General features: G+C 33.1%; 1 protein-coding gene across 1 annotated transcript in view; it reads left to right on the top strand.

Annotated features, from left to right (window-relative positions):
* The window catches only part of LOC133329390 (mucin-19-like), a gene marked incomplete at its 5' end in the record, with an annotated part of 63531 nt that overhangs the window by 32066 nt on the left and 8542 nt on the right, over positions 1 to 22923 (top strand). Inside the window, 2 exons of the mRNA XM_061537867.1 lie at positions 8267 to 8448; positions 19454 to 19641. Coding sequence (XP_061393851.1) covers positions 8267 to 8448; positions 19454 to 19641 — 370 coding nt within the window. The remainder of the gene's footprint in view (positions 1 to 8266; positions 8449 to 19453; positions 19642 to 22923) is intronic.

Raw genomic sequence — 22923 nt, 5'->3', positions numbered from 1 at the left:
GATGTGTGCCAAGTTTCGTGAAAATCGGTTCAGATTTACATATAGCTCCGATATATAGTTTCGCCCGATTTTAGGTAAGTGGTGCACCAAAGTCCCTAAAAATCATTTGATTTTCACGAACTTTGGCATATCGTATTGAATTAAATCTAGAATGATATGTGCTAAGGTTCGTGAAATTTGGTTCAGATTTAGAAATAGCTCCCATATATAGTTTCGGCCGATTTTAGGTAAATGGTGTACCAAAGTCCCTATATATCTTTCGATTTGCACGAAATTTGGTATAGGGTTCTAAGTTAGGTCTAGAATATTGTGTGCTAAGTTTCGTGAAAATCCGTTCAGATTTAGATATAGCTTCCATATATAGTTTCGACCGATTTTATGTAAATGGTGGGCAAAAGTCCCTGAAAATCATAGATATATCGTAGCTTCAATATATTAATGAGTGTCTGATTGTGATTAAATTTTAAACAGTGCAGCATACCGAATAACATGTGTCAAGTTTGTTTTAAATCGATTTACACACATCTGTCTCACTGTGCGCAAACGGCTCTAAACTTACCCAAATGACATTAAATTTAGCATAGGTTCCAGAAAGACATAAAAATTACATATTTAAGTTCGTTAAATTTTATGTCAAAATTCCTTCAAAAGGGTGACATCTTTTCGGATACATATGCAGAATATACCCAAAGTGGTGAAGGGTATAGTCGGCCTAGTCCGACTTTACTACTTTCCTCACTGGTTTAGAAGTATTTTTGCAATGTCATATATATGACGTGGATTTTTTAAAAAATATTTTTTTCCAAGCTTTTATGTAATGCCTGGATTTTGAAGAAAATATCCTATATATGGCGTGGGTTTTTGAAAAATGCTTTTCTTGTAAGGCTTGTTTAAGAAACAAAATTGCCAAGGTCCTATATAAGTCGTAGATTTTTTAAAAAATATTTTTCCAAGGTCCTGGATTGGCTTGGATTAAAAAAAAATTCAAAGTCCTATATAAGGGGTGGAATTTAAAAAAAAATCCAAGATCCTTCATAAGGGGTGGAATTTAAAAAATTCCAAGGTCCTATATAATAGGTGGAATTAAAAAAAGGTTTTCATAATCCTATATATGGTAAAGAATTAAAAAATAGGTTTCCAATATCTTATATAAACATGGATTTTAAGAAAATATTTTCTAAGGTCTTCTACAAGGCAAGGTTATTTTTTTGTTTTATATTTCCAAGACCCAATATAAAGTGTGGATTTGTAAAAAACACATTTTCTACGATCCTTTTTAATGTGAGGACTTTTTTAATATTTTCCATGTCCATAGATAAGACGTGGAAAAGATCTACATTAGACGTTGATTTTTATGAAAAAATTTTCCAAGTTCCTATATAAGGCGTTGATGTTTAGAAAAATTTTACAATGTGGATTATAAAAATATATATTATTCCCAGGTCTATAGAAGCATGGATTTTTATAAAAAGTATTTCCAATGTCCCATGTAAGGTTTGTATTCTTATATATATTTTTCTAGGCCCTGTATAAAGCATAAATTTTTATAAATATATTTTTTACACGTCTACTATAGGCGTGATAAAAAATATGCTCGTCGGTCATATTCACTTGAGTATATTTTTGGATATTATTACGAAGTTTAACCTAGTCGACCCCCTGTATTTTCGTGTGATTTTTCAAATAAATTGAAAAGCTATTTTACATTTTTTTATTGTGGTTTATCTGGTTGTGGCAACAGACATATTTCATTACAACCTCACATATATTTTCTTATAAATATTAAATATATATTTTCTCTCAAATTTAATGTCACATCATTTCTCTTCTCTTACACATAATACGTGTGCCTTCTCATAACCGAAAAAGAAAAAACTAATAATAATAAAAATTCATATTTGCTTTAAAAAAAGGGCAATCATCATAACTATTATATGGCTGACAATATGATAATATGACAATAATATATAATTCTATGTATGTATATACATATTTCCATAGCCATTAGGTTCAAAAGTTAAGGAAAGAAATCAAAAATGATGATGATGGCATGTTTAAGTATGACATTTTTAAGGATATCCATAGGAAGAATAAAAATACACCAATAAACATTTTAACAACCGAATGTCATCAATAAAGCAAAAAAAGGAAACATGAACTTCTGGGTTTTTTCCCTTTTCCCTTTTTCCCTTAAAGGGAAGAAATAATAATTTGATTTTTATTGAGACATAAATCGTTGCCGATTTGAATACTTAAATTTAAAATTAATGGAAATAATGGTATACATTTAAATTGTAAACATTTTCAAAGTTTTTTTTTTCTTTTTTTTTTGCAAATATGAATAAAATTTAAAGCATTTTTTGGCCCCCACAAGGCTGTAAATCCCAACTCTATATGAACATATAGTGTGATTAGGTTTATGGCATAGACAGACCCTGGGTTTCTCTTTGGCCTACAGCAGCAATATACTCTTTGTTTAATTGGATTTTAAATTGTATAAGAGAGAATTTTTGGTTCTTTACATAGAATGTCTTATTTTCTACTTAGATTTCTACTACACAGAGTTACTAATCAATCGTCTTGAATTTCATCCCAGAGGCCGACCCTATTGTACTCAGTCATTGGAAAGTGTCGACAGTTTCTCGCCTTGGATTTTATATTAAATAACAATGGACCCTTGAGTGTGAATTTAGATTAAGTCCCTTGCTTTGTATGGTCTCCCTGTATTTGCATTTAGTCATGGATTTAGTCACTTGCTTTGGATTTTATATATGAAATATTGGTTATTTAGGAAATGATCGCAAAGTTCTCCTTCACAACAAATATTTTAAACACAATTAATTTCCTGCAACATACCCTTACCCCACCCGGGTAGACACATTCACACTCAAGGGTCCATCGGTTCAGTTCGAATTTATTATTTTTTTTATTTCAGATTTACATATACCTCTAATATATAAGGTTGGGGGAAAAATTCATTAGTTTTTCAATTGATGGCTGTATTGATCAATTTCTCGATTTCAAACAATTTCAGATTAAAGCTCGCTGGAAGGGTTACATTTCGCAGAAAAAAAAAATATTTTGCTGTTTTATGTTTGGGGCATTCAGTTATGAGTTTCAGGGTGTTAAAATTAGAAGTTAATGAAGAGAAAATTCGGTACATTTTAGAGTTATTCTTTGACAAAGGCGAAAATTCGAGCCAAGCGGCTAAAATTGTGATATATATTGTAACAGCCAATTTTGGTTTCTTAGATTCCGCTCAGAAATTTTTAATGTTGAATATGCACCTTGCACATGTAGGACGGTCGTCGAAAACGTCGGTAAAATCAGAGAAAAGATCGAAGTTGACCGGCATGTTGGTAGTCGTAACATCGCCCAAGAGCTAAAAATCGACCACAAAACTGTTTTAAACCATTTACAATTGACCAGAAACGACCAGAATTGGCCAACAGGAGAGGTGTCGTGTTCCACCAGAACCCAAATCGGATATTCCGAAGCATATAAGTTATAATCCTATAATTCATATAAAAACCAGTAAGGAATGTTCAAAAGTTGGACGGAGCCGACTATGTGATACTCTTCACCACTTTTGGTAAATACAAGACATGCTGATATGTAAAATATACATCCTGTATACATGACGAAATAATTGGAGATTAAATCGGGCGAAAATATATATGGGAATTTAATACACAATTCTAGACTTAACTCAGTGCGCTTTTCCAAATTTCGTGCAAATCGAAGCATATATAGGGACTTTGGAGCACCATTTACATAAAATCGGATGAAAATATATATGGGAGCTATATAAATCTGAATCGATTTTCAGGAAACTTGACACACATCATTCTAGACCTAATTCATTACGCTGTGCCAAATTTCGTGCAAATCGAAAGTTATATAGGGACTTTGGTGCACCATTAACATTAAATCGGACGAAAATATATATTGGAGCTAGATCTAAATCTGAACCTATTTTTAAGAAACTTAACGCACATCATTCTAGACCTAATTCATTACGTTGTGCCAAATTTCGTGCAAATCGAAAGATATATAGAGACTTTGGTGCACCATTAACATTAAATCGGACGAAAATATATATTGGAGCTATATCTTAACCGATTTACCGGAAATTTAACACACATCATTCTAGGCCGAATTCAGTACACTATACCAAAAGTCATGCAAATCGGAACATATATAATGACTTTGGTGCACAATTTACATTGAATCGGAGGAAAATATTTATGGGAGCTATATCTAAATCCGAGCCGATTTTCAGGAAACTTAACACATATCATTATAGACCTAATTCGTGCAAATCGAAAGATATATAGGGACTTTTGTACACATTTTACATTAAATCGAGCGAAAATATATATTGTAGCTATATCTAAATCTGAACCGATTTTAAGAAATTTTCAAACACTTCATTCTAGACCTAATTCATTACCCTATGCCATATATCGTGCAAATCGAAAGATATATACGGACTTTGGTGCCCCATTTAGGTTAAATCGGACGAAAATATATATGAGAGCTATATGTAAATCTGAACCGATTTTCCCAATTTCCATAAGGTTCGTCCTTGGGCCAAATAAATGAGCTGTGCCAAATTTCATCCAGTTCAAATCAAAAATGCGACCTGTACTTTGTTTACAATTTTACATCGACAGACAGACAGACAGACGGACGGAAATGAGTAAATCGAAAAAAACGTAAACGGAAAAAATATGGATGTTTGATTCAGTTATCCAATGTTTTCAATTAAGCGGAGTTCAGTTAACTAAAAATATTTTCAGTTATCCGAACTTCTCATAAACGAAACATTTTTCAGTTTTAGAAATTTCAATAATCCATATTTTTCGAGTTTTACGAATATCGATATATATATATATATATATATATATATATACAGAAATTATCACTAGATTGGCGGTCATTTTGATGGGTTTTCGATTTCAAGAACAAAAATAATTGTGTGTATTATGACACAGCTTTTTAAAACTTGGTGATTTTTTGTACCACATAGAACTACGTTTATTAATCATCGTAGCTGCTTTCCCCCTCTTTCATTCCCCGTATTCACATGTGCTATACATATATTGCCTAAAATCGTCCATTTTGACCTCTTGTGAAATATTAAATAAATTGTGAAATATCAAATATTTGCTACTCTAGAAACACAAACGAACAAAAAAACTAAAAAACTTTTTGTCCGCACTCTTATTTTTCGAAAAGGAAAACTTGAGAGCCCTCCCACCGAAAACAAATAACAACAACGTTTTGTATGATTGCAAATAATGTTAAAAAAATAAAAACATAAGTTTAAAAAAATGTTTTTACACAAAAAAAATCTTTCAGAATGAGGTCATTTTGACCGATTTTAGGCAATATAGGTATATACACTCAATATATTCCACTCTTGAATATATAGCCGATTCACTGTGTTATCATTAAGTGACGGCCAGAGTACTTATCAAACTTTGAAAGCCTTTTTCTCGATCAGGCGAAGTAAAACTCTATTGTATGCACTAGAATAGACGCAATCGGTCAAGATCTTCTAACAGGGAAATTTTCAAAAATCAAATTTTAAAGGTCCGCCAATTTGGTAATTGTTGCGCGACGCGTGCTCTTATGAATGGTGTTGGAATTTTTTGGATTCGGACATTCCAGTGGTTGCAAATCTTGCCCATCATCGAAAAGAAGGATTTTTCTTTAGTTACAAAAATTAACTGCAAAACAACAACAAGAAAATTATGTCTTGAAATATATGTATTCAAAATTCCAAGTCTTCAATATAATGCACGCTCATTTGCCATCAGAATAAAACTTTATGTCGATTTCTGGATATACGTCTGTCTGAAATGGCCATAGAGCTAGCAAGATTTAAGGTCGAGCTTTGAAATACCTCCTGATTTTCCAACCGAAAGGGTTGTATTCCATATTTTGACATTTTCCCTTTTTGAAGGTTCGGCAAATTTTGATATTTTGGGTTGTAATTTGGCATTTGCACGAAAATTTTTCTTTATAGTTCTATGTTTAGATATATCTACTATATAAAGGTATCGTACAATAATTGGTATTTTCAGGGTTTAGTCGCATTTACCAACCAAAGAGCTCCAATTTGGCATTGCAGGTTCTTGGTAAAGAAAATAGTCTTTCCACGAAAATTTTTCAAAATAGGTTAATGTTGGTAAATAGATACAGGAGTCCAGCTCAATGCTGCCATCTTAAAATTGTAAGCCTCTGTAATTTGGCATTTAATATTCTAAGAGTATAAACAACCTACAACCAGCAGACTATTTACCAAGTTATCGTCGCCTAATTTAGGTTCCGAATTGTATAAAGAATTTTTATACCCTTCACCACACTGTGGTACAGGGTTTTATGTATTTGTGCATATGTTTGTAACAGGCAAAAATAATCGAGATAGACCCATGGTTTCTTTTGAGAATATGCATAGAATCACTTTCTGAGTCGATTTATGCATGCCCGTCTGTCCGTCCGTCCATGAATTTTTGTTAACAAAGTACAGGTCGCATTTATTATCCGATTTGGATGAAATTTGACACAGGTAACTTAATTGGCCCACGGACGAACCCTATTGAAATTGGAGAAAATCGGTTCAGATTTAGATATGGCTCCCATATATATTTTCGTCCGATTTTATGTAAATGGTGCACCAATGTCCCTATATATCATTCGATTTGCATGAAATTTGATATAGCGTACTGAATTGAGTCTAGAATGATGTGTGTTAAGTTTCGTGAAAATCGGTTGAGATTACGATATAGTTCCCATATATATCTTCGTCCGATATTAGGTAAATGGTGCACCAAAGTCCCTATATATCTTTCGATTTTCACGAAATTTGGCACAGCGTACTGAATTGAGTGTAGAATGACGTGTGTTATGTTTCGTGAAAATCGCTTCAGATTCAGATATAGCCCCCATATATATTTTCGTCCGATTTTAGGTAAATAGTGCACCAAAGTCCCTATATATCCTTCGACTGGCACAAAATTTTGCATAGCGTACTGAATTCAGTGTAAAACGATGCATGTTAAATATCGTGAAAAATTTAGCTATAACTCCCATATATATTTTCGTCCAATTTTAGGTAATTTATAAGAAACCAAAAATTATAAAATAAAATATAAAAATATGAAGCTTGAAAGAAAAAAGTGTTCAAATTTGCATTCCTGTCCCCTATATATATCACCTATATATTTTCGTCCGACTTAATGTAAATTGTTCACTGTGCAGATTTACATATTGCTCCTATATATATACTTTCGTCCGAATTTAAGTAAATGATGCACTTAAGACCCATAGCTAGGCCGATTGAAACAACGTACTGAAATATAAATTAATCTCTGGCAAGTTGCCTTGAAATCGGTTCAGGTTTATATATGGCTTAGCTTCCATATATAATTTCGACATATTCGTGTTTATTGTACACCAAATAATAACTGGGTACCGGATTGATACTAGTTTTTAAACAGTGGAACATACCAAATAGCGTGTGTAAAAATTAAAATGGGTTGCAGAATGACAATGGGATTGATGTTAGTTGGTTAACTTATAGATAAGGATCATGCCAATGTTCCTTCCTTCAATTTCATGTAAATGTTCCTTCGAATATACCCAAAGTGGTGAACTTTACTTTTTTTACTGGTTTATCTATAGTTGACATTTTTTTTAAAGGATAACATAAAATTATTGGAAAAATATTCATGGTAAAAATAAACAGATAAAATATGGGATAAAGTAATCTATAGGCAATATAAATGTCTATACATATGTATGTTTTTAAAATTACAATAATAACATTGTGTCATGGTTGAATAACCGAACTGTGTATTTTAAGAGATATGAATTCCTAAAAAAAACAGGGTAAACATTTACACAGAAAACTAAAAAAGGTATACGTTCGATGAATTCATTATCATTGATTGTCACAACCAAATGTACAGTGAAACCTGTAACAAATATATATTTATTTTCATTTGGGTTATAAATATTTATCAGTGACGCACATTCAATAATATAAAGATCTTTATTATGAGAATATATTTTTTATTATAATTTCTATTAAGATATATTCTCTTTAAAAAGGCTCCACTGTATTCTATTATGCATATATGATTTCATGTATATGTATTTTTTTATTTTTTCGTTTATCATTCAAATCTCTGCTGTCCCCTTTTTCATATAATATCGATTTCATTTGTCTCTTTTTTTCCTTTCACTTCCATTCCAGATTTAATATCACCAACCCCGAGGAACCACAATTTTCTTTGGAAAATTTGGATACTTTAACATCGATAATGACCCAAGAGAACAATTCATTGAAAATGCGTATTTATGCCTACAATCAAAAGGGACGCAGTCCGTCGTATTTGATACAGGATATGGTGATTGGAGCTACAGGCTTTAAAAACGGTATGTACACACGCGTATATGTAGCAAATAATCAGATTACAGAAAATACAAAAAATGGCCTTCAATCAAATTTGTGATTTGTTTTGTGGATCATTTCACTTTTGTTGTTTTGTGATAAGAAAAAGGACTCTCGTTCTGGATGTCGGCCTCAGCCGAAGGGCTCATCAATAATGTTATTTTCCTGGTTTTTGTTTTATGAATTTCTAAAGAAATCTTTTTAAATGTTTAGATGATTGTTGTTTTTGTTTTCCTAGTTATTTTTCTGCCGATGTTGTTGCTGGAAAAAATCTAGGTGGGCAAACACAAACAACGACAATGATTGATTACCTGATGACATGTTTTGATGCGACAGGTGTTTTTGACTAATGTTGTTGATTGTTCGCTTTCTGTAATGATATGGCTTGGGTGCGGTGGAGCATGGAGGGAGCGAGGGTGGGTGTATGCATGTTATTGATTTCTTGACATCTTTGCTTTAGTACTCTCATTCTTTTCATTGTTTACCTTAAAAACACAGCAGCGTCGTATCCTTGTGAGCCATTAGATTCATATGCTAAGTGTTCTAAATAGAACCATGGCGAAAACAGGCGAGGTTGTCATTCACTCATGACTTTGTAGAAAAATAAAGTTAGCAGACATGTTTGTTTTCCATAGAATGGCATTGATGGAAGTTCTTCTATTACTTCACCTTTAGCAATACATTAGAAAATTCCTTACATACCATATCAACCACATCGAACCCATAACAATGTTTTCTGTAGGTTGACTCCTTCTTAGGAAATATATAAAGACATGAGGTAAATAAAAGATCGATTTACATGTTGGAATTCCGTTATGGTCGATTTTACCTATATTTGGCTGTGGGAAGATCTTGTTTAAACTTCATATTTATTATGGAAAATTGTTAGGTAAATATTATGAAAAATATTCCATATGGCAAATAGAGTCATATCTAAAGGGGACACCAAAGATAGTGTTATTTTTGGAGGTATGAAAGAGGAGTTTTACTGACCCTCAGTCAAAATTTTAAAAATTAATCGAGTATATTTTCAAGTTTCTTACATGGGACTTCAAAGAGTAATTCTTAAATAACTATGATTTCAAATAAAAAAGTCCGGTAAATATGTTAATGGGGTTCACTATAAAAATTTTCAAAAAAAGATATTAGGTTGGGGAAAAAGAAATCTATTAGACCGGTCTTCGAAAATGTCAATAAAATCGAAGAAATGATCGTAGTTGCCCGGCATGTTAGCAGTCGTAACATCGCCCAGGAGGTAAAACTCGACCATAAAATGTTTACTTCTACACAAAGCTGGATTCAAAAAGAAGCTCGATTTTCGGTGGCCAAACTAGGAAGGTTCTGCTATGCATTTTGTGGGACTATTTATTATGTTCTCTACTGTCAACAACTGGATCGTTTCAAGATAGCAATTGACCAGAAACTGCCTGAATTGGCCAACAGGAGGAGTGTCGTGTTTTACCATGACAACGCTAGGCCACACACATCTACAGTTCATATAAAAACAATTGGTTTCTTTTTCCCCAACTTAATATTATCTTTCTTGTGGATGGTTGAGTTAGGTTAAAGGATGTTCAGCAACCAGCTATTTAGCAGCTGGTTGGGTTTGTCCAATAGTGTACAATGTTCCAGATTGAACCTAGAATACAAATGGTACACTATTTTCTTGGCTTGATTTAAAATATTCCTTAGATTCAGAATGATATGGGTTTGGTTTGGTTTCAACACAAAGTGATGAAGGCTATAATATTGTACGAACCTAAATATGTGATCTTTATCAATAAGCGAACCGTTTAACATCAATTTCAATGAAACTTGACAGAGATTGATTATGCCATACACAACTGTGTTGTCAGGGTATTATAGCTTTGTACAGCCCCAAAGGTTTGTAACACCGCGAAATATTGGTCCCAGACCCACTTTTAAGTATACCGATCGTCATATCATCAGAATTTTGGGATGAAGTAGACCGAAACTTAATTTTTTTGTCGATCTATAGGCCACAATTGAAAGCCCAACATAACAACATAACCTACGGTAATAAGAATCTGGACAAGTATAGCCCTCGTCTACTGATTATAAGTAATATTTGTTGATCTTTAGTCGGGTGTCAAAAGGGTGCAAATAACAAAATTTAATTTTCGTGGAAGTTGTGTGGCGTATCACATGGTCGGCACCGTCCGACTATACTGCTCCGCTCACTGGTTTTTTAACTACAGTACATCGGACAAACTTTAGGTTTTTAGAGCACTTTGTTACACAATATGCTTTAAATCGGACGGACATGGGCTATAGCTAACTCTGAACCGATTTTCGCTAAACTTAACACACACCATTCTAGACTTAAGTCAGTACGCTATTTCGTATAAATCGAAAAATATATAGGGACTTTAGTACACCATTTACATTAAATCGGACGAATATATATACGGGAGCTATATCTAAATCTGAACCGATTTTTCCCAATTTCAATAGGATTCGTCCTTGGGCCAAATAAATGATATGTGCTAAATTTTATCTAATCGGGATAATAAATGCGACCTGCACTTTGTTTACAATTTATCACGGACAGACAGACGGAAGGACGGACGGACAGACGGACTTGCATAAATCGACTCAGAAAGTGATTCTAAGCATATTCTCAAAAGGAACCATGGGTCTATATCGTTTCCTTTGCCTGTTACAAACATATGCACAAAGTTCACGGAACTTATCACACACCATTCTAGACTCAATTCAGTACGATATGCCACATTGCGTGCAAATCGCAAGATATATAGGGACTTTGGTGCACTATTTACCTAAAATCGGACGAAAATATATATGGGAGATATATCTAAATCTGAACCGATTTTCACGAAATTTACACACGTCACTCTAGACTTAGTTTAGTACGCTGTGTGATAAATTTCGTGGAAATCCAATGATACATAGGGACTTTGTGTACCATTTACTTTAAATCGGACGAACATATATATAGCTAAATATGAACCGAATTTCGAGAAACTTAACACACACCATTCTAGACTTCATTCAGTACGCGATGCCAAATTTCGTGTAAATCGAAAGATATATGGGGACTTTGGTACAGCATTTACCTTAAATCGGACGAAAATATATATGGGAGCCTTATCTAAATCTGAACCGATTTTCCCAATTTCGATAGGGTTCGTCCTTGGGTCAAATAAATGAGTTGTGCCAAATTTCATCCAATTCGGATCATAAATGCGTACATGCATATTCTCAAAAGGAAACAAGATAGACACGTGGTTCCTTTTGAGAATATGCATGTACATATGCACACATATGTGTGCATATGTACATGCCTGTACCCTGTACCCTGTACCTGCAATACCCTGTACCCCAGTGTGGAGAAGGGTAGAAATACCCTGTACCCTGGACAGTCATACTGAATTGGGTTTATTTCAGATTCTTTGTTGTATTGAGGCAAACTTAATTTTTGTTTTCATCTCCAATCATTCAAAGTTTGAAAAAATCCGATCAATAACCGTTAGTTGTTAGTTTTTATCTTCAATAATTAAAATGTTGATCAATAACCGTTGGGCGCCACAGGAACAATACTCAATATGTTTTAATGTATAGACTATTTTCAGATATATTTCATATACAGATCTTCTATCATGCATCGGGCCTTCTCCACCTAATATTTAATTGTTAATTTAACACATCTCAACATCTATAATATTTTTTTTCGGGAGACATCTGCAATAAAACTGGGACTCATTATTTGTTTTATAAAAACTGAATAATATTACAAAAAAATCTCTTCCATATAGTTGAATAAATTTACATTTGATGCAAGGAAGAGAACGTTGCCCAAACATATATCCTGCTCCTTTATATTGCATACCTTCACATAAATTACAGCAATTACTTTAATAAATGTGGGTCATCATTTAACCTGTCATCAAAAAATATGTAGAAAATAAATAAAATAAAAACAGAATACAAATGTCATTGTATAATCAGAAACTGGCAGTCAGACAATCTGGTGTTTAACCGCCTGCTTCGTCGGTCGCTTGGTTTGCCCTGTGCATGTGCATCAAAAAATTGTTTCATTTAAAAATGAAATAAGATTTTGTTTTTCATTTTTAAATGGATTCTATATGTTTAATTATTCATTATCTTACTCTTCGGCTGTTATTATAAATAACATTTGCCATGTCTGCGTTGTATTATTTTTTTAAATGCAATGCAATTTATTTCATATATATATATATATATATAATATATGAAATGTTAATTGACTATTATGTGACCTTATTTGCTATCGCTAATAAACGGTTTTGTGTATATAACGTTGTTATTATGTTCTTTTTTATTCCAAACAAATACAATATTATTATTGTTATTTGTTCAGAGAGTCCTTTGAGACGGCAAAGGAATATATGAGTCAAACCGACTGAGACAGACAGGCAAACGGAAAATGGCTGATGTCGCCACAAATAATGATATATATATATATATATATATGATGAAAAAAAATTAAAATAAAAATTCAAGTAGAACACAAAAGCCAAACTGTCAGCTAACGATATGACGAACTAAATTAAACTAAATTTTTTCATAATGAAATTATTATATATAAAATATGGAAAAGAATTGTCATATGTTTATGGATTCATAGCCAGTAATTTTATTTTTTGTTATATCGAAAATTCGCCTTAACACTGTTCTACTGTATTTCTATATAGAGTAGTTATGCGTAACGCAATATACTGGCATTGTTATTATTATGAAATGAATGCTATGTTCGTTCAAATGTTAAATGACATGTTACGTTTTATAATTTCCATAAAGAACAATTTCAGTTTTTTTTTCCGCTTGGAAGTTGACAGCAAACTGACGATAGTCATTTATGAAAGTGAAAATATAATGACATGCTATTAAAAAATATTGATTTATGAAAAATAAAAATATAAAATTGTTATTGCATTGAAAAATCGTGGCAGGTGTCTTTAAATGAATGTCTAAGTTATAATTTAAATACAAAATGAAAAATACGAAAGTATACATTTTAGAAAAAACGACACTGAGTACTATGTGGGGCATTTAAAAAATTATTCTCTTTCTTAAATATTTAAATTCAGTTTTAAAAACTGTATAATTCAAATAAATTCTAACCGCTCACTTAGATGAAATCAGTTAATCGATGTTTAGCAATCATAATAGGATTTCTCTTTGGACCACACAAGAGAGTTGTATCAAATTTAATCTAAGTGATGTATAAATCGCCACAGAAAATTGTCCTATATATATCCTCATAGGTAACTATGGATATAATTCTCTCCTTTTTGGTAGTTACAGTGTGGTGTATAATATGACAATCGTAAATCTCATAAAGTACGGACTTATGTGTTGTATCAAACATCGATTTCGGATTCAATGACATATATATTTCACATAACGTTAGATGTGGCTTCAATTTATTGTTATTTTAATTGCTCCGTTTAACTCTTCTACTTGATGGTCATAACATGTGAAGGCTATAAATTCATTAAGCGGATGAGGTGGAATATTAATTTATTTCGAATTTGTATCAGCGAACACTTTCGATAATATGTCTTCAGTGCATATTTTAGTTCGGCGGAAAATATTCTCCACACTTTATGTAATCACGTCTATTTACGTCTTATTAAATCATTTTGATCCAAACGAAAAAAAGCATAACCGTGGTAAAAGGCGACGTAAACCTCTAAGTTTTTAAGCACACCTGGAGATATGAATGGTTTAGTTGATTTTTAGAGTGTCTAGACCCTTATCCACACTTTGGTACAGGGTATTATGTCTTTGTGCATATGTGGAGTCGATGTATACCGATATCGAGTCGATGCCGGTCCGTCTGTCCATCCCCATTTCTTGAAATTTGGAACACCCCATATATTTTGTTCAAAGACGAACACTATTGAAATTGGAAACCAGTTAGGAAAGTTCATAAGTCGGACAGGGCCGACTATACTATACCCTTCACCACTTTGGATACATACAAGTGACTTTACATACAATATCCTGTTTATTGAACAGACATAACATTTTTGAAAACCTTTGAAATGTTATCGGGCGAAACTAAATAAGTGATCTACATAGACATTTGAAACAATTAAAAAACCCATACACATACCATTCTCAAATCTATGAAAAATTGCATGTCAATCGGATTCTTTTGTGTACCATTTGTATAAAATCGAGCAAAACAATGTATGTGGAAATATGTATAAATCAGGACCTAATTGAGCAACCGTGTCGTACCCCATGTGGTATGCTGCAGCACAGTGCGCTGACCACAATGTTATCTCGTGTATATGGAACAGAAGTAGGCGGCTCTGTGCATCATACACATAAAATAAGAAGCAAATACACATAGGAGAAATATCTAAATCTACGCCGATTTTTGCTACTTGAACTCTAAACTTAATTCTGCCAAAATTCGTGTAAATCTAATAAACAAAGGCTATTCGGAGCACCATTTACATACAATTGGACGAATATATTTATATGAGAGCTATATATAAATTTGATCCGATGTCAACAAAACTTCGCATACGATTATCTGGACCTAGCTCCGTAAATAGCGCAAGATTTTATCTCAATTGGACAAATTTTGGGAGTTTTTTACACCATTTGCATAAAATTAGACGAAAGTATATATGGGATTTAGTTAAATCTGAACTAATTTCCACAGTCATTAAACTGGACTTAATTCAGTACGCTGTGCAAGATTTTGTCTCAATCGGACAATCCTTAAGATTTTACTGCACCATTTAGATGAAACCGGACGAAACTATATATGGGAGACATATCTAAATCTGAACCGATTTCAACAAAACTCCACAGACAGCACACCGAACTGAATTAAGAACGTTGTTCAAGTTCAAATTATAAATAAGTTTTGGGAAAAAGAAATCCATTATTTTTATATGAACTATAGGACTTTAGTTAACATGTTTCGGATTGTCCGATTTGGACCAAATATGCACCGTTTTGTTGTATGATTTGTTGCCACTTTAAAAATAACTTCATAATGCCTCTCTCATAGAAGTCCTGCTCTCTATTTGCAAAAAACTCTTGTATTCGATTTTCACAATCCTCCCTAGATACCAATTTTTTTTTATCAGTAAAGAAATTTTGCAATGCAAGAAAAAATGATAATCGCTTAATACCAAGTCCGGACTGTATGGCGGATGCATTAAAACTTCCCAACCAAGCTCCCGAAGTTTCTGGCGAGTCACTGTTGATGTGTGTGGCCTAGCGTTGCTCTGGTGGAACACAGCACATCTCCTGTTGGCAAATTCTTGCAATTCCAGGTCAATTGTAAATGGTTTAAGGGAACCCCACCCATTCTCGATTTAAAATTTTCAAGATTTTCAATGGGCTGGTAAATCAATACCAATGCTTGTTAAGGTTTGTAACTTTGCATATATATTTGAAGATTTAAAAGAGAAGAAAAATAATTTACAAAAAATTGTTGTTATTGTTTTGTTGTTTTTTTTTTTGTAATTAAAGAAAAGTCCTTATTTTTGATGGCGGGCATGATAACTCCTCACTGGAACATCGGAATCCGAAAATTCCAACGGTGTTAGAAAGAGTACATGTCTGGCTCTCGTATGAACTAGGATTATTGACTTCGCTCTAAAATTAACAAAATGGCGGACCTTTTAAAAAATATTTTTGAAAAATCACCGATTTTTGACCAAAAACCAAGTTAAAAAATAAGGAAGATCTTCACCGATTGGCTTTATCCTAGTTCATACGATAGCTATACACTCACAGAGAAACGTGTAAAAATTTGAAATCGATTGGGTTATTAGTTTTTGAGTTATCGTGCCCGCCATTGGCAAAAAAATGTTTAGAGAAAAACGCGTTTAAAGTTTGAGAAGCCCTTCAGCCGTCAATTGATGCTGACACAATAAATCGGCTATATCTTCAAGAGTTCTTGAGATTTTAACTTGAAATTTTGCGGGGACATTCTTTAATTAGTATAGATTCGAATTATATCAACAAAATTTTTGACCCCGAGTATTAATCTAAATAAAATTTGAACCTTTATTTTCCTATTTTGGACCATAAAATCAACACTCATATACTGAGAGCTTAACAGTGTCAAACTAAAGACAATTACTTTATACAAGTGTAGTTGTCCAAGTTTAAGTATGTTACCTTTTATTCGAATTTAGGAATGGGCACGTATTTCCATTGCTCAGTAGATTTCAAACTTGTCTACCAAATATCAATATCGAACATTTGTAGGGTACCCTAATTTTAGGTATTTTGAGGATTATGAAGTGGATCACAATTGGTGGATAAAAAACTAACTTATATATCATTTTTAATAGAAGTCTGTGATTCTACAGCGGCCCCATACGAAGGTTACGCAACATTTTCCGTATGTTCATGGTCCCATTCCAAACTTTCAACCTGAAGTCCTGTAGTTTGGTATTTCTCCTGCCTTTGTCGAGGCAACGCTATAAAATGTACCGATTTTTTTCTTTGTTCACTTCCATTTTTAACACCCTGTAACTCACCACAAAATGCACTAAACAAAATTGAATCTGAAATTGTTTTGATGCTTTACGAGAATCTTCTCTGTATAGCCGTTTGCTTTACGAGAATCCTCTCTGTATAGCCGTCTGCCGAAAAAAATAATGGATTTCTTTTTCCCCAACCTTATATTTAGAATTCGCATTGGGGAAATAATACCCTTACGACGAATTATCAACACTGACCCAAGTTTTAGTATACCCCCTATTATAAGAATTTTTCGGCACTTTTTCAACAGATTTGCATCTTATATAATACTTTGGTTGCTCAGTGGGTATAAAATCATTCTATCAAATATTAATATCGGACAGTTCTTAGGATACTCCTATTTTTGGTATTTTGAGGATTATGAAGTGGCTACAATCCTGGACCTAGGTGGGTAGACAACAAATTTTAGTCGTTTGTTTCAAATGTGTTTTAAATCCATATTTTCTTATATTAAGATATTTAAAGGTTTGGGTTTGAATTATTTAACAACATTTATTATTTTTATAAAAGTCAAATCTGGCATCATGTCACAAAACGTGATATTAAACTAAAGACAAAGTGTTTATTGAATTATACATTCGAAATTCTAAATAATCCCTTATGTCCACTGCATACTTTTAGGAACTTAACAAATAAATTAAATTCTATATCACCACAAAACTAATCACAAATATTCCTATACACTTCCTAAAATGCTACTATCTAAAAATTGACATATATCCACTACAATAACACTCACTCACTTTCCATTAACGTCACTTTAACCTAAATTACAAAATTGCTGGGCCATCAACGTAAAATATGAATAAAAAAACTCAAAAACAAATATTGAATGAAAAATGCTTTCAATAATAACTATAATATTCTCGTTTTTTTATTTCTTTGTCTCTCTTTCTTTTTTGCTCTGTCTTTCCCTTTTATTATGACTGTCATTTTTTTGCGGCGCCCGTTATGGAAATGAATGATGATTGCTTTGTTTGTTGTCGCTGTTGCTGCTGTTGATGTGCGGGTGAATGTGCAAAAAATACAAACAAACGAAAACAACAACTGCAAAAAACCTGAACTGAACTTTGTGGTTATAATTTACATGTTTGCCACGTTTTGCTTGGATTTCAACACCCTTGACTTGACATACTACCTGACGGGGCTGTGCTGCCTGTCTCCGTGACTGCCTGCCTGGTGTATGGTTGACAATCACATATGTTTGGTTGTTCGGAATGTTATGTGGCTGCTTTATTTGTGTGTGTGCTGTGTCTTGTATTGCGAATCCCGAATCCTTCTTGGTTCACCTATGCTGCCTTCTTTTGCGGTTTCATATATCAACATGGCAACTTGCTGCTCCGAACAAAAAAACAAAATTGGAATTGAACACCTATGATGATGGTTCCTGCTTGATTGTTGGTATTCACGTTTTCCACACTGTTGCTGTGCTTCTACTGATGTATACCGTTCGGGGTTTTGTTTTTGCGACCCATATGTATGTATGTGTGTCATTGCCGCCCTTTGTCGTACTACGACTACTACAACAATTTGAAATGGATTAAATTTCGCACGTACAAACAAAATGGTGACACGCAAAACGCTGACAACCGCCCCATGATTTATGATTGTTTTTATTGATTGTGATGCAAAATAACAACGACAACAATCGCACACATACACATACTTACATGCACACACACAATACTGTCGCCATTGATGTCAACGTAACTGCCAACTTCAACAAACCCAACAATGATGATGACAACAACGACAACAACAATTGTAAACAACTTACAAATGAACAAATAACAACAAAAAATATACACATACAACACCAAAATACACACACACCAATGATAACAACTGCATATGCTTGTGTGCGAAAAAAATATTAATAAAAAATTTAAACAACTACAACAAATCAACACTGCTGACATACAAACCTTTTGTTTTGTTTCGTTTTTTTGCATGTATGCAACCACATCATGTCAAACATGAATGGAACAAACACTTACATACACACACACACACTCAACTGACACATAAATGGGTTGTGTTGCAATGACATGTTACACACCTATTCTAATATTGATACTATGATGATACAAACACACACATACACACCTAAATTCAATATTTTTTGTTTGGTATAATAATTGCTATTTTTTGTGAATAACTGACCCCTAACCTCCACCCAAAACCCTTCCCCTAAAACACACATATCACACAATAATTGTGAATCTATCCATTTTAAACTCGACTCACATACATGCCCCACCCTTTTCAATTTGTTTTCATTTTATCCCGCTTTTCCGTCATTGGTGGTTTATTTGTGTGTGTCTCTGTGACTGACATTAACTGTCTCTTATTTCCCCTCCCCACACCTTTATTATTTCCATATACGTTTTTTTCCTACTGCTATAACAATATTAAAAAAATTGCACACACTCACACTCATAGACGATGATGTATCCCTGACACTGTCACCCGTTATCGTTGGGAGTGTCCTTACAATTGTTATTATTAGTTTGGCAATCGCTTTGAAAATATTCATGATGACGTTTTTACACAATTTACGTCGCAATCGTCAGCATGGCACAAAGGCAACGGCCACAGCTGTAGTCGCTCAAACCGGTGATGTTTATAAGGTAAGTAATATCGTAGATAGAAATGATGAATAAGAAAAAAAGGAAGAATGAAATTTAAAACGGCGATCGGATTGAAAATGTTTGGTTTAAATTGAAAATAAGGTATTGGAAATATTAATATTGAATAAAATCCTGCCAAAACAGTTTAGGGGTCTATGGAGTTCTCTATAACTGAACAAATGTTAAAGGGTTTTATATAAAAATCCTAAAGCCTCTTCTTTTAATAAAATGTCTTCTAAAGGTTATTCTAACAATAAAAGTCCCGCCAAGGGACTTCGAAAGGAACGTAAAAATCTTAAATCAATATAGTGAAAAGATATTTAAAGAATATAATTTGTCAAAGTCTATGAACGGTCCTTTTCCTGATGGTCTTTGGAAATATAGGCTAAGAATTTTAATGTAACGAAACATAATGGGTACCTTTGGAAAAGTCTACGTTGAAATATAAACAATGGAAAAGTTATTTATTTAACACTAATATGGAACTTCGGTTAAGGGGGATATTAAAAAAGTATCACTTCAAGAATCCGGAATTCCAATGAAATTATTTTTTTTAGGGGAAAAAAAAAATAATTTCATTGGCCTATGAAATTATTTTGTTAGGGAAAATGCGTCTAAAAATATTTAAAATACTTTAAATAGTACGGATATTGTTCTTTCTCATTAGCCTGGAATAATTACAGCCACATCGATGGGTCTTCTGGACCCCTAGCAACCCTTTACACATACTATAACCCTAAATTCTAGTTCATATGGTATTTTTATACCCTTCACCACACTGTGGTATTTGTTATTATGTCTTTGTGCATATGTTTGTAACAGGCAAAAATAATCGAGATAGACTCATGGTTCCTTTTGAAAATATGCATAGAATCACTTTCTGAGTCGATTTATCTGTCCATGTTAAATTGTAAACAAAGTACAGGTCGCATTTATGATCTGAATTGGATGACATTTGACACAGCTCATTTGTTTGGACCAAGGACAAACCCTATTGAAATTGTGAAAAATCGGTTCAGATTTAGATATAGCTCCCATATATATTTTCGTCCGATTTAAGGTAAATGGTGTACCAAATTTGCACGAAATTTGACACAGTGTACTGAATAAGCTTCGTGAAAATCGGTTCAGATTTAGATATAGCTCCGATATATAGTTTAGCCCGATTTTAGGTAAATGTTGCACCAAAGTCCCTGAAAATCTATAGATTTGCACGAATTTTGACATAGCGTACTAAATTAAGTCTAAAATGACGTGTGATAAGTTTCGTTTAAAAAGGTTTAGATTTGGATATAGCTCCTATATAGTTACGCCCGATTGTAGGTAAATGGTACACCAAATTCCCTGAGAACCATTCGATTTGCACGAATTTTGCCATAGTGTACTGAATTTAGTCTAGAATGACGTGTGCTAAGTTTCGTGAAAATCGGTTTAGATTTAGATATAGCTCCCACATATAGTTTCGCCCGATTTAAGGTAATTAGTGCACCAAAGTCCTTCTTTATATATCTTTCGATTTGCACGAATTTTGGCATAGCATACATAATTTAGTCTCGAATTATGTGTGCTAAGTTTCGTGAAAGTCGGTTCAGAGTTACATACACTTCCTATATATATATATATATATATATATTCGTCCGATATTAAGTGCACCATTTCAGTTAAGATGCATAGCTAGGCCGATTGATGCAACGTACTGAAGTTAATATAAATTTATCTCTGGCAAGTTTTCTTGAAATCGGTTCAAATATAAATATAGCAGAGCTTCCATATATAATTTCGGCCTATTCATGTTAACTGCACATCAAGTACCAAAAAGCGTGTGTCAAGTTTTCTTTAAATTGACTTACAAAATTTATCATGGGTTGCAAAGTGACATGTGTAGGGATTTATGTTAGTCGGTTTAGATATAGTTAAAGATCACATATTTAAGTTCGTTCAATTTCACGTCAATGTTCCTTCAAAAAGGCGACATCTGGTAGGATACATATGTAGAATATATCCAAAGTGGTGAAGGGTATCTTATAGTCGGCCCAGTCCGAATTTACTACTTTCCTTACTGGTTTTCAAAAGCTATTATTTGGAATTTTGGATTCTTATGGTGGAGGGTATCCAAAGTTCGGGTGGCTTGAAATAATCATCGAAGACCCATAAATAATATTTATATATGATCACAATCTATATCGATTAACTATGACAGATTTTTCAGGATGTATTGCATATGGTCCCCTTAATACGGTACCCCCGGATATATTCGTTATTATGATAATCTTTTTCAAATGCTGTGATTTGGAATTTAGGATTCTGATTGGCTAGCAAAGTATCGAACCCTCAATTTTGGTAATTTTTTTAAACTAGTCCCCACATTAAGGTACCTCCCAAATTTCCATATTCCAAAACGTTTATTTTAACCAACTTGGATGCTTGGATATTTTCCTAATAAAACCCCAAAAAGTTATTGCTAATTCGATTATGAATTTGGCTGTTGCTGAATCTACTGCCGAGTTAAAATTATCCTACACCACCTTTGCAAATTCTGCATTTGCGTAGTCACGAGCTCTCGGTATAATTTTTAAATATCGCTATATTAGTCTCAATATTTTTTTTGAAGGTGAAATATGGTATTTGTAGATTTATTGAATTATTTTATCGGAAAGAATGGTGTAACATATATGGTCCAAAAGTTTACATTGGCATTTGTCAACATTTTAAAGGATTGTCCTCTGTTCCTTGTTCGACATGTATATTTTCCTAAAGAAAAAAATTAGGCATGGGGACGAACGTATATATATATATAAATATATATATATATATATATATATATTATTTTAAATTCCGCTAATTTTCGAACCCATCTACGTATTGAAAATTCAATTATTCTCCGTTATCATAACATTCATATCCATTTCAGTTTTCAGTTCCTGTCTTCTTTCGTGTTTTTTATGAACTTTACATTCGTTTCTCGATTGTCTCCCATTCAACCTTTTGATATTGTCTTTTGCTTTGGCTCAGCTTTTCTGTTTGTGAATTTTTAATGAAATTTGTTCGATGTCAGAACAAGCATAAAACGCTGCGAGTCAATGTTGGCACTTTGTTTGTTCCCGTTGGAAAATGACATCGCTGACACTAAAGTTGAGAATGGACAACTACATGATATGTTTGGTGATCGATTATTATCGAGTTTCTTTGGGGAGCTATGAGAAAATTAAAACACAATTAGAAAAAGAAAACTGTTCTATTTAGAAAGGATATCTTAAAAATTAGATATATTTTTGAAGGTGA

The sequence above is a fragment of the Musca vetustissima genome, unplaced genomic scaffold (genome assembly GCF_032173495.1).
Source record: "Musca vetustissima isolate MV318-11 ecotype Yass unplaced genomic scaffold, APGP_CSIRO_Mvet_v1 utg75032, whole genome shotgun sequence".
Lineage (NCBI taxonomy): Eukaryota > Metazoa > Arthropoda > Insecta > Diptera > Muscidae > Musca > Musca vetustissima.
This window is presented reverse-complemented; position numbering and strand designations above follow the sequence as displayed.